This window comes from Clinocottus analis, unplaced genomic scaffold, assembly GCF_023055335.1.
Source record: "Clinocottus analis isolate CAN_PGR_092001 unplaced genomic scaffold, fCliAna1.0.p SCAF_26, whole genome shotgun sequence".
NCBI classification, from domain to species: Eukaryota; Metazoa; Chordata; class Actinopteri; order Perciformes; family Cottidae; genus Clinocottus; species Clinocottus analis.
The window spans coordinates 2734058-2746380 of record NW_027175998.1 but is presented as its reverse complement, the minus strand read 5'-3'; the positions used below and the strand labels follow the sequence as shown (position 1 = coordinate 2746380).

At 47.7% G+C, this 12323-nt stretch overlaps 1 protein-coding gene across 1 annotated transcript; it reads left to right on the top strand.

Annotated features, from left to right (window-relative positions):
- Positions 1-127: 127 nt before the first annotated feature.
- n4bp2 (NEDD4 binding protein 2) lies at positions 128-10743 on the top strand. Its single transcript, XM_068592087.1, has 16 exons — positions 128-677; positions 1299-2319; positions 2982-3106; positions 3283-3371; positions 3577-3653; positions 3785-3925; positions 4386-6856; positions 6989-7074; positions 7201-7246; positions 7635-7858; positions 7934-8058; positions 8187-8313; positions 8470-8646; positions 8979-9147; positions 9428-9551; positions 9660-10743. The coding sequence occupies exons 1-16, from the start codon at positions 425-427 to the stop codon at positions 9703-9705; spliced, it is 5301 nt and encodes a 1766-aa protein (XP_068448188.1). The 5' UTR covers positions 128-424; the 3' UTR covers positions 9706-10743.
- The last annotated feature ends 1580 nt before the right edge of the window (positions 10744-12323 follow it).

The window sequence follows — 12323 nt, the reverse complement described above, 5'->3', positions numbered from 1 at the left end:
TGAGTACTTTTGACAATATTTGTTTTTAAATTTGTATTATTATACAAGCAGGAGTGGTTTTTCATTGAGACATTGCTGCAGTTGAATGCACATACATTCTGAGATTAATCAGAAAGGCCAGGAACAATTTCAAATCTCAATCATGTGACGGGACAAACTTTTATTTTGACGTCACCGCCTTCATTTCCGGTTTTGACCTCTGTGGCGAACTTGGTCAGATTCTGGCGTACTCTGGCGTACTCGCGTACAGTCGGAGGTTTCCACCGCTTGGAGTGCTGTCAGATATCACAACCTGGAGTTGTCGCGCTTTGGTTACTCGAACCGACGCCGCAGAAGCATGTTTTCAGCTCCTAGCCGCCCCCTACTTAGTTAGCTCCGTGTAGCCGCTAATGAGAACAACCGGCGGCTACAGCCCGACCACGGAATGCCCCGCAGAAAGAAGAGCGGCCAGAGCCCGGGCAGAGTTCCCGCCGGGTCGCCAGAGCCGGGAAGCCTCGGCTACAACAGGGGTTACCGACCACCGGCGGGATTTGACGGTGCCATGGCGAACAACTTTCCAGCCAGCACCTCGCTCCCCAGCTCCGTCAAGGAGAACATCGTCAAGAGCATGCAGGAGATGTTCTCGCACCTGGACCCCGAAGTTATATACATCGTGCTGTCCGAGTCCGATTTTAAAGGTGATGTTAGCACTAAGCACAGAAGACACTTGTCCAACCTGTTGTGTGTGTGTGTGTGTGTGTGTGTGTGTGTGTGTGTGTGTGTGTGACTCGTAGGAATGCTATTTGGTGTAGCTTGCTAGCTGTGTACTTCTTACAGCATTTTACTGCATGAGCTCACTGTATAATGGAGGTCCCAGGTGTATTATTATTATTATTATTATTACTATTATTACTATTATTATTATAGACAGTACCAGCCGTCATCGAAATTTCTTGGTTCAGCAACCCACGCACCCTCCACCTGTGTGTGGTGTGTGTGTGTGTGTGTGTGCGCGTGTGTGTACAAAACAAAATTATATATATATATATATATATATATATATATATATATATATATATATATATATATATATATATATATATATATATACACACACATACATACATATATTTATATACATATGTGTAGTGCTAATAGCATTGCTGTGGTAAAACTTGTTTGGCTTTTAAAAAATATTTTTGAAGCATTTTGTTTTTCCTCCTTTCTCTCCCAATGTATTGAAACATTGAACCACGACTTGATAATTGACCCACTCTTTTCTTTTTTTCGTGTGTCTGTGGTTTCTTTTGGTGTTCTAGTTGAAAATGCAATGGACTCCCTCTTGGAGCTTTCTAAGGCTGCTGAGGTCGCAGGCCCCGCACCTTCCCTTGTCTCCGGCTTCGAGCGCACTGCCGCGGCCCTGCTCAGCCCACGCCGCTCCTCTGGACATGGACCAGACTCCTCAAGACCATCCCAGCTGTCCCCCTCTCCTCCTCTCACCAGCCTCCTGACAGAGGAGCTGGACCTGCTCGTTGACCAGGAGCTACAGGCACTAACTGCCCGGCGAGGCGACGAGGAAGAGCGCCGCAGCAGCCAGTATTTATCCGGTGGTGTGTCCCTCCCTGCTCTTCCTCTGCCGCCGTTCCAACAGCAGGTCCTCCCTGAGCTGGTTCAGGCCAGCCTGCGAACTGGATCTGTAGAGCATTTCCGAGGAACTTCCTCTCCGCTTGACCGAGTCAGCGTTTGGGAAGACAACATCTTGAGTGATGTTGAGCAGCAGCGGCAGCAGTCAGCGGTGGATTTTGCGCACTTGATGGCCGAGTCGCCTGAAGACAAGCCGAAGCCTCCTTTGGACCTGGCAACTTCTGGGCGTCCCTCTGCCTTCCAGGCGTATAAAAAGCTGCAAGACCAGTCACTTGCTCCGTCAGGCGAGGCTGGGGTCGTGCCCTCTGAAGCGATGGTCGGCGGAGCGCGATCCAAGGCGACCGCGTGGAATCAGGAGCCGCATGGCCACATGTCTTTTCCCTGGAACACGCAGGCACCCATGTTTTCTTCCCGAGTCCACGGAAACCAGGGGCCGACCTTTGTTACCCCCGTGGTTCGGATGCCGTTCTCCTGGTCCTGCCAACCCAGGCTGGCCTCTCCCTGGCCGAGTCACGGCCCGGTCACCCGGGCACCTCTCAGACCTGCTGCTACCATTCCAAAGTCCTGGACCATACCTGCCGTCCCGCATCCTCCCACCCAGCATCCTTCATCCCAGCACAGCAGGCTTCGTTTGGAAGGGAAGGTCCTCGTGCTGCTCCGCGGTGCTCCAGGATCTGGCAAGTCGACCTTGGCAAGGCAAGAATGTTGGAATACTTGCAAATGGAATAAGAAACAAATGTTAATTGACATTTATTGCAAAACAAAAGTTTTTTACAGCAGGGACTCCAGGCTCTGCCAAGGTAGAGGCTTAAAATAGAGGTTATAACTGTTTATAGCGTAACTCCTGAAAAGTCTCAGAGGTCCAACAAGTGCAAATCTTTGGTTGGTTTTCTTTGGAACATTTACGTCTTTCTTTTAAATACTTTGTAACTTGTGTTTTTAAAAGGTCTTTAACATCTTTCATGTTGCTAATGTTTTGTTACATTTAGTAAAGAGACAAAAAAAGGTAGTTTTTTTAATCTTAGTTTAAGAGGTACAAATGTTAACCACTATGGTTTAAATGTTATACGAACTTGTCATTTGTAAGTGCCAGTGCCAGCAACCAGTTGTAAATAGTCTGAAGTACACATGTTTGCAATGAAAAGAGTTGTTTGTTCACTCGCCTACTTGCCAGCAGGTTTGTTTAGCACAGTAGCCAGTGTTCATATTACAACCTCTCTTTGTGTAGTGCTTTTTAAAAGTCAGATGATTTGCTAAACAAAACGTGTTTGTGTGTGTCTGTGTCTCTCTCTCTCTCTCTCTCTCTCTCTCTCTCTCTCTCTCTCTCTCTCTCTCTCTCTCTCTCTCTCTCTCTGCAGAGCTTTATTAGAGCACAACCCAGGGGGAGTTATACTGAGCACGGACAATTACTTCACTCACAATGGAGTTTATCAGTTTGACCCTGCTGCTCTTGGGGAGGCTCATGAGTGGAACCACAAGCAAGGTAATACACACACACACACACACACACACACACACACACACACAAAGTTCTGATAAGAAGTGATGCAAGTCAAAAGGCAATCTTTTAAAAATATTTTTCCATCAGTATAATTGATTGCCATTCCCTTAAAAGTAAAGTGTTTTGTGTCTCTCGTGCCAACCTCACTCCCCTTACAGCCAGGGAGGCGTTTGAGAGGGCTGCCAACCCCATCATCATTGACAATACCAACATGCAGGGCTGGGAGATGAAACCATACGTGGCTCAGGTCAGTAAGCTTGCTCCGTATACATGAAGCACGGGCACTCGGAGGTCATGTGGCTAACTGATTTGGCTGTAGTGCTTCGTCCACCCCCACACATAAAAATAAAACCTCCTTATGTATTAACAGTAGCAGAAGCATTTTGTTCCTAAATATCTTGCTATGTTGTTTATGGACGTCGTACACATGACTATGTTCTGAATTGTTCTAGGCACTGAAACATGAATACAAGGTGCTGTTTCGAGAGCCGGACACGTGGTGGAAGAACAAGCCCAGAGAACTGCAGAGGTGAGAGAGAGACTCATATTAGCATTTGTTTTTAACGTAGAATGTCAACTGAATATTGTTTTGTACGTGGAGAGCTGTTGGAGACTACTCATGTCTGTTTTGTTTGTGTTTGTCTCCATGTGCGTACTCAGACGCACCAAACACAATGTGCCGGTGGAAAAAATCCGACGCATGCTCGATTACTGCGAGCGCTTCGTCACGATCAAGTCCATCATGGGTTCGCAGATGCCTGAGATGAAACGGCAGCTTCTTCTGGAGGACAGCGGCTCGCCGTGAGTTTTCACTGACGGATGTCTTACTCAGCGTTCGGTTGTACTTTGCTCCACCCTCTCGTGTCACCGGCCGAACTCGAGGCTTCTAAAAGCGTCAGTCCACAAACCAATGTGTGTCGTCGCGATGACTCCGCCCCTCTACTTATGTACGGTCTTTGGTCGGGACATCTGCTTTGCATCACATTGCGTGTCCATAAGGAAGTTCCCCAGTTGGGAATCATGATCCCTGGATAATCATGTAATAAATGAACATTTAAAAACTAATAAAAAATAGTTTTTAGAAACATTACAAATGATTATTCTTTTTTTTTAAAAATATAAATCCACAGAAGGTGTAATATTATCTGTTAAAAACATTTTGGGTGAAGATAAATCAAATTAATAAATGAATATCATCATTGGGCGATTGTGCTTCCATCAAAAGCTATCTTACCCAACATACCTCTCCGGTTTTCTACAGGCTTGTGACTTCTGAAACACCTGGTCCTGACCTTGTCGGGCTACCTGGATTGGCTGAGGGATGGAAGAAATCCCGCCCTCAGCTGTACTCCTCCCTCCCTGACGTGTCATCTTTTGGCCGTTGTACTGAAGCGGAAATGCTGGAAGACGGCAACCACAAATCCACGGAGTCGCTCAATTTTCAACTCACTGGAACTCTCACGGAAAACCCCGTTATGTCCGACATGGTTGATGACATGGATTTGGGCGAATTAGATTCTGAGTTAGACGCCCACCTAGACCTGAATCGTCCAATAGGAGATCCGAGAATCCCGGACTGTATTGTGGAGTCAGTGATGAGTGAAGACCCTCGCGGGGAAGAGATGCCCGAGGCTTTCTCAGAGTCCACTGCACAAAGAGTGCGGAGAGAGAGGCCGAGCAGGAGGTCTTGTTTCGACAAATCCGATCTGGTGAAAGACACTAACCAATCAGACGACGAGGCGAAGAAGGCAGAAGGAAGTGAGGTGGCGAGGGATGAGGAAGAAGAGGGACGGTCCCAGATGTTGGATTTTGTAGGAGATTGGACTTGTGGAGCGTCCCTCGAGCAGCAGCAGCTGGTGAGGAGAAGTGAAGGGCATGAAGACGGAAGCGGGAAGGAAGATGAAGACGCACGTCTTGACGCTGACAAAAATAAAGCGAAGCTGCAGCCGGGACCCGACGTGACGGAGTTTCAGAAGTTTCTGGATCTCATTCAGACGGTAGCCGCCGACATTCAGACGGGCTCTTCCCGTTTGTCTTCGCTTTCCCAGAGCTCTGGGGATGAACTGGAGAAAAAAGAGGAGGAGGCGGTTAACAGCAACAGAGGTGAGCTACCCGACTGCGTGTTGGACTGGAAGGCAGCTGACTCTCAGGTCAGAGAATCCAGAATTAGTGGCTGGGAGGGAATCGCAATGAGACGCACCACAGGAGGAAAGGATCACGTGTTAGAGATCTGCAGCGAATCCGCGGATTTGAAATTGACCGACCCAACGAATACCATCTCGGCTCTTACTGCTGATCCGCTAGTCGTCTCCGAAAATGCAGAGGCCGCTGGTCACACTGATGCAGACAGGACGGAGGACGGCAGAGAGGCTAAAGCTGATGGGAGTCTCGTTAGCGAGGCGAGTCCTGCGTGGGAGAGCTCTGCGGAGGCCGAAAGCAGTGCCTTGAGTGGAGGCAGTCAGGAGAGAAGGCATCGGCAGGGTCGTAGATCGGGGAAACAGTGCAAACTGGCGCTCACTTTCACTCAAAACTGCCCTGCTCCCTCACAGACTTCTTTCGAATGTCCCAATAGCGCCGCCCAAAGCGTGTCCAGTATTCAGAATAGCACCAACGCAGGCGTGGAACCTGATCGTGGCCTTAAACCCGACCTCGACCCGTCCAGATCCGACGCACGCCCGCAGCCCCCATCCCCGCTTCCCCCGGCGGACACAGGCAGCCCCACCCAGACGGACCCTCAAGACTTTGCCTTTCTCTGGCGTCTCAATCGGCGAGGCCACCCCGCTGCGTGCGGCCACCCCGGAGGCCTCGCGGTCCTGTGCGGCAACTCCTCCCGCTTTGTGCCGGAGCTGTCCTCTGCCGTCTCGGCGGCGGTCGCAGTGCACCCGTCCACCCGCAGGGAGGTGCCCTACCACGTGGCGCACGAGAAGGGCACGCAGGTGGAGGAGAAGGAGCTCGGGGCGACTCAAGATCGCCTGGAGAGCCTGCGCATCCTCAGCCGCCACTTCAAACTGGTTAGTTTTGACACGCTGGAAGATCTGTATGACAAATGCCAGCAGGACCTCGAGTGGACGACCAACCTGCTGCTGGACTCTGGAGAGAGGTTCTTCAGAGAGGACGACGGGGGGGAGGAGGAAGAGGAGGTGGAGGACGAAGAGGTTGCTGGTGAGCGGAACGTGTCCGGTCTGTGTGAAGCTTTAGGGAAACTTGAAGGGACCAGGTTGCGTCCTAACGTTCCAGTTGCGCATTGCCCCGAAGGTCGGCCACAGGGAGAGCCAGCTGGGTTTGAGGAGGTGACTCAAAGGTCTGCAGTCAGTGAGTCGGACGAGAGCGCCGACAATAGCAACATGCGAATGTTTGAAGGTGCCGCTGGTCCAGTTGGAAACACAGATCATCTTCAGACAAAAACCGCTCAAGGGGATTCAAGTGGGCCTTGTGCAGCTCCCCCAGAATCCTTTGCTTGGGGTGGAAGCTTCGACGATGCCGTGATAATCGAGGAGTCCAGAGTTGAGATGGAGGAGGAGATCGCCAGCATCGACGAGGTCCACCGGCTGCTGCAGGCCGAGCTGGATGAGATGGAGAGAGATCAGAGGGAGGAGGAGGAGCGGGCCGGAAGGAGGCAAGCGGAGGAGAGGAGGAGCCAACACCTGGACATCCAGAGCGTGGAGCTGAAACTACCCACTGAAGTGGCGCTGCAGCTCATTGAACTGTTCGGCCCCGTCGGCGCCGACGCAGGTAACCAACACACAGGCGCCACACTGAGGAATATTCTTTTCAAACGCATTTAATACTCGGACGACCACACAGTCCTCACAGTGTCAGTGCCAGTGAAGACTGAAAATAACCTCTCCGGTCCACAATATTCAGGTGCATGCTCCGCTGATGACTACGCAGTGCAGATGGACCTGAGTCTCGCCAAACTGCTCCACCAGAAGTGGAAGGAAACCGTCCAGGTGAGCTCCTCCAAAGCGACAACAATCAATATGTTTAGGATGCTTATGAACCAGCACTGATACTACCAAGATGTACTGTGAGTGGGTCTCCAATTTGTTCATTTGACTGTGAATGCTGTTCTACAGGAAAAGCAGAGACAAGCAACTCTTTCCTTTCACCTGCTTCAGGAGAGTAAGTCCACAAACAAACATGCACACACAAACACACTTAGACACAAACTGGACGGTGCAGTGTGTGTAGGGTTTGGCGGCATCTAGCTGCAGAAACATGGCTGCCGGCTCTGTGAAGAGAGGCGGATGGCTCAATCTAAGGTAACAAAGACACAGCAATTCTTAACTTCCGGTTTTAATACTATAAAGAAAACATACTTATACACATTATTATTGATGATAGACACCCTAAATGAGACACAATGTTCCTTTTTAAGATCCATGGAGCATCATTCTATGGTACTGGCAGCATATCTTTTTGCTCAGCATATAATCAATACTGTGTTGCATGCATGTTTTACTTTACATTTCACATTTGGTTTCCTAACCCTTTTTGAATGGCTGTGTAGGTTCAGTCCACTGGGGCGAGTCACAGGGGGCTCGACCCGGATCACGAGATCGGACGCAGTCGGCGCGTTTCCCGACGAGCGCGGAAGGTCGCGCGTCTCCGGACAGCCAGCAGGAGGCCCGGGGTCGGATGCCTTTCATGGACCACTGGAACGTGCCGCAACCCCACGTGTCTCTCAGAGACATCATCAAAGAGGAGCAGGCGTTGCAGCACAACGTGGAAAAAGTAAGTATCCATACATCTCTCAGTTTCCCCCTCTCTCTCTGCACAGCCACACGTCCACGACCTCCTTTCTCTCAGACTAGACAAAGTCGCGTGGACCTGGACCGGCGCGATGGAGCCGCCCTGTTGAAGGAGAACCAGCTGTTCTCCCTCTTCCCGACCATTGACAGGCATTTCCTCCAGGACATCTTCAGAGACAACAAGTAAGTGAACTGTACTCCCTTGATTTAGTGGACAGAGACTTTGATAATTGATAATGCAAACGGGCAATTCTTTTTCAGTTTCCTACAGCAAGCAAAAAACGCATGTGTCCGTGTTTCTCCTCGCGCAGCTACAGCCTGACCCAGACGGAGCTCTTTCTCCGCTCTCTGCTGGAGGAGGAGCCCGTCAAGACGGTGATCGCCCCGGAGGCTCCTCGCTCCGACCACCTCAGAGCAGCCAGCAAGGAGAGGGAGAAGGTATGGACAGACTCACACACTATGTAGTCTTGTGTATGACATCTATCTCTTGACCGCTGCAGCTTCATTCAGTTGCCTCGCCGTTCTCTTTTTCTAAATTCAGTGTTTCCGTTACATACATCTCTTATTTATCTTGTTCATTTTTGTATTTGTCAGAGACAGAAGCCCCCGGAGTCGGCCGTACCCGACTATCAGGATACAGAGGACCCAGAGTACGAGGACTTCAGGGCCGAGGCCCAACAACAGAAGGGCCGACAGCTTGAGTGTTTCTCCAAGGCGGCCGAGGCCTACAAGCAAGGTCGCAAAGAAGTGGCCTCATTTTACGCGCAGCAGGTGAGAAGCTTGAATGTCTCCATGTATTAATTTCACCTGTAAACAGTTTTTATTTAATATGTTTATTTTAAAAGTTCAGCTTTTCTTTTTTATAAATAAACAAATCTACGCTCAATCTAATATTAATAGTGTATAGCGCTTTTCTAGATATGCAAAGATGCTTTACATTACGGACAAGAGACAATGACAAACAGAGCAGAACAAAAATGGGAAAACAAAGCAAACAACACAAACAAACAGGACATTTTAGGTAACAAAGAAAGAAAGGAAAGCAAACTGACGAGGCTGCGTGGGGCATTGCACTAAAGGAGTTTGCGTCGTCTCTTTTGTAGGGACACCTGCACGGCCAGCGGATGCGTGAAGCCAATCACCGCGCGGCAGTCCAGATCTTTGAGCGGGTCAACTCATCGCTGCTGCCCAGCAACATCCTGGACCTCCATGGGCTGCATGTCGATGAAGCCCTGCAGCATCTGGCCCAGGTTTTACAGGACAAAACCACAGGTGACGAGCACTACGCCGTACTGTACACACTCACTTTACTCTCAGCTGTGTTACTAAACACCAAATCAGGAAAGACAGTGGTCACAAAAAACAATCAGAAACGACCATAAAACAATTGGTTTTACACCAAATGAAAAAAAATATGGCTGCCGCCATCTTTGTTTTCGTGTCTGTTACGCCGACGCAGTTGCATGGTGCACATCTGAATCCTGCGAGGGATCAGAACATCTAACACGTTAACTTGATTGTGTTCTGTCTTCTCCGGCCCGTTCCTCTGTAGACTTTGAGCAGGGTCTGTGTCGACCTCAGCTCTCTGTCATCACAGGAAGAGGGAACCACAGCCAGGGGGGCGTGGCCCGCATCCGCCCCGCCGTTATAGACTACCTCACCAACAAACACTATCGGTATGCACGCACACACACACACACAGGCGCACACACGGGCGCACACACGCTCATGCGCAACATGTACATCGTTACCCACCTTTTCTCTCTTATCTCTTGATCTCTCAGGTTCACTGAGCCAAAGCCAGGTCTCGTGTTGGTCTCTTTGAAGTGAGAAGAACCTGGTTTACTGGAGTCGAGCTAAAGCTGCTATGGAGGACCATACACACACACACACACACACACACACACACACTCTCACTGCCACATACTACAGTATACGGTACACACTCATCCGGTCTCTTTTTTTATTCAGCAGTCGTGTAATCCATTCTTTTAAATTGAGGGGCATTTTAGTTCAAATCTTAATTTAGATTGTTTTTATATTGTGTTTATAAAAGATAACTCTGTAGGCATGGAACATAAAATAGTTTTTTATGCAACTGTGAAGCCAGAATGTATGTACATTGAAAATGTAAAAAAGTTTTATAGCGTGACATATTATTTTATCTACATTTTAATCTACAGTACGATTGAGAAAAGAAACTGCTGTGTTTTGAAGGCTTTGTGTTGAAACAAGACGATATTTAATCTTTCTTACATTCACAGACGCGGAGTCATGTTTGAGACATAATGTGATTTTAGGAAAACTTTGAATGGATCAAGATTGCATGATCTCTGCTTGGAGGCTTGCCACCAAACCAGATGCTAAGTAGGAGGAGAGATAGGTTTTTTGTTTCTCTTGCTTGTCGGGTTACAGTGCGTCTCTCTCAGACAGGAGGTGAACCTGAAACTCTTCAGATGATCAAAAGGCCAATAAAAAGGCTGAACACACTGCTCTGTGAGTTCTGCCGTGATCGGCCTCTTTTCTTAGCAGCCGCCTCAGCAACACACTCCAACTGTTCATTCACTTAATACTCATATATTAATATTCAAACTCAGGTAAAAGACTAAACATTGTTAGGTTGTCTCTCTCGAGGCCAGTCGATCGCCTCCAGACGTTTCCTGCTGGCTTTCTTTTTTACCTACTGTGCCAAATCCTTTAATCCTCAGGTTTCTACACTATTTTTGTAGGTTTAAAACGGCTCCTGAGAGAGAGATTTTTCATAAACGTGCATAGACAATGTTGATGATTTTTTACTGAGTGTACATAATTGTTTTCACCACAAATTGTATTTTTCTAATAATTTGTTAAAATATTTAACAGGGAATATTGTATGGTGGAATAAACTACTATTTGTTTACAGTTTAAGACTTGTGTGTGTTTATGGCGATGCATATGTCATAGTGGAAAATATAACAACAAAACAAACTGTTACAAAACCAGTTTGTTGTTACATATTCGTCTGCGTATCAAAAGACAGTTTGTGGGTTATATCATGTACAATGGTGCCTTTTTTATAAAGTTGAAGTGATGCTGATTTACAATAATGTTTTCTACAAGTCAATACAAAGAGTTTGTGTTCGACAAATGATAGCTATTGTTTCATAGCTTCTCCAACATGTAGACAGTAGTATGAAGCCAGATTTAAAAACAAAGATCTCTCACTGGGGCAAAAATGTATAATCCCTTTGGCGGATTTATGTTACTGGACTAATGCGTTTTGGGAACGTCATGTATCCATGTGGCTGGGATGTAGCGGAGGGGAAGAGCATGACTGTTGTGTTTATGGCACATGTAGCAGATCATGAGCTATTCACTTGTAAAATAAAATGCATAGGGGATTTATTAACATGACTGTTGACGAACAATATATTTGGGACAAGAACCAGAGAACAATACATGTAAAATAATACTCCACAGATTTAACATTGTATTGGTTAAAACTGTTTTTTTTGGTCAAAATTCTTCACGGCAGCAAAACCAAATCCTTTTTTTTTTTCATTCTACATATTCTTCCTTCTTCCCCACCTGGCGCCAACATTACCCATAGTGCAACTCGGTCGCTGACAGTTTGGAATGAGTTGCGGGTGTTTGAATCTAGTAGCGGCTAACGTAGCCTGCTGGACCAGAGCTGGTCACCTAGTCTGGTGAACTCACGTCTGTCCGACGCCTCGCTAACAGATTGTGTTTGACTTTCAAACTTACGTAATCTTCAGACCCAGCCGACGCTTACTCGAATGACATCACTTGAGGCAGGTCCTCAGATTTGGTTGGGCGACAAAACACAGAAGTTGTTGCAGGCTAGTTCTCCCCAACAACTTAGTTTTTACCATACTTGGAGTAAAGAGGCCACAGAGACGCTGTGTACGGCTCTGGGAGCGACGGCGACCTGTCAATCACAGAGGCCCCGCCCCAAAACCTGCTTTATGATCTATTTGACTATAAACGGACCATCATTTACTACTGTTTGCTGAACCTGATGATTGAGGTGAAAGAAAAGCCCAGAAATGACCATAAAGACAATATTTTATGGGCTATGGATGAACAAAATGGATGCCTCTCGGTCTACAGTTCCCATATCCACACACGCATCTTTGTGGGGACCGGCAACACACACATACATCAAGAGAGAAGTAGAATAATCTTCTCATAGACTTCTATACAATCAGGGAATTCGCCCCCTGATGGCCATTAGAGAGAATGCAAGTTTTAAAACACTTCTGCAGTGGCTTCACTCGGCAGAACCAAAAGTTGCCACCTGTATAAAATCGGCGAACCCCCATTAAGTGAGTTAGAGATACAGAGCATCGTATCTTGAGTGGGAGTTGGTCCACTTCTGATCACACAGCTCTCTCCGTGTACCAACACAGAGGTGGTTAAGATCAAAATATATTTTATCTGAACCACCT

Excerpts from the sequence above, each read along its gene's own strand:
- n4bp2 (XM_068592087.1), top strand. The coding sequence starts at position 425 with ATGCCCCGCAGAAAGAAGAGCGGCCAGAGCCCGGGCAGAGTTCCCGCC. Across the intron at positions 3,372-3,576 it reads TGAAACCATACGTGGCTCAG|GCACTGAAACATGAATACAA; the intron begins GTCAGTAAGCTT and ends GAATTGTTCTAG. Across the intron at positions 8,314-8,469 it reads CCAGCAAGGAGAGGGAGAAG|AGACAGAAGCCCCCGGAGTC; the intron begins GTATGGACAGAC and ends TGTATTTGTCAG.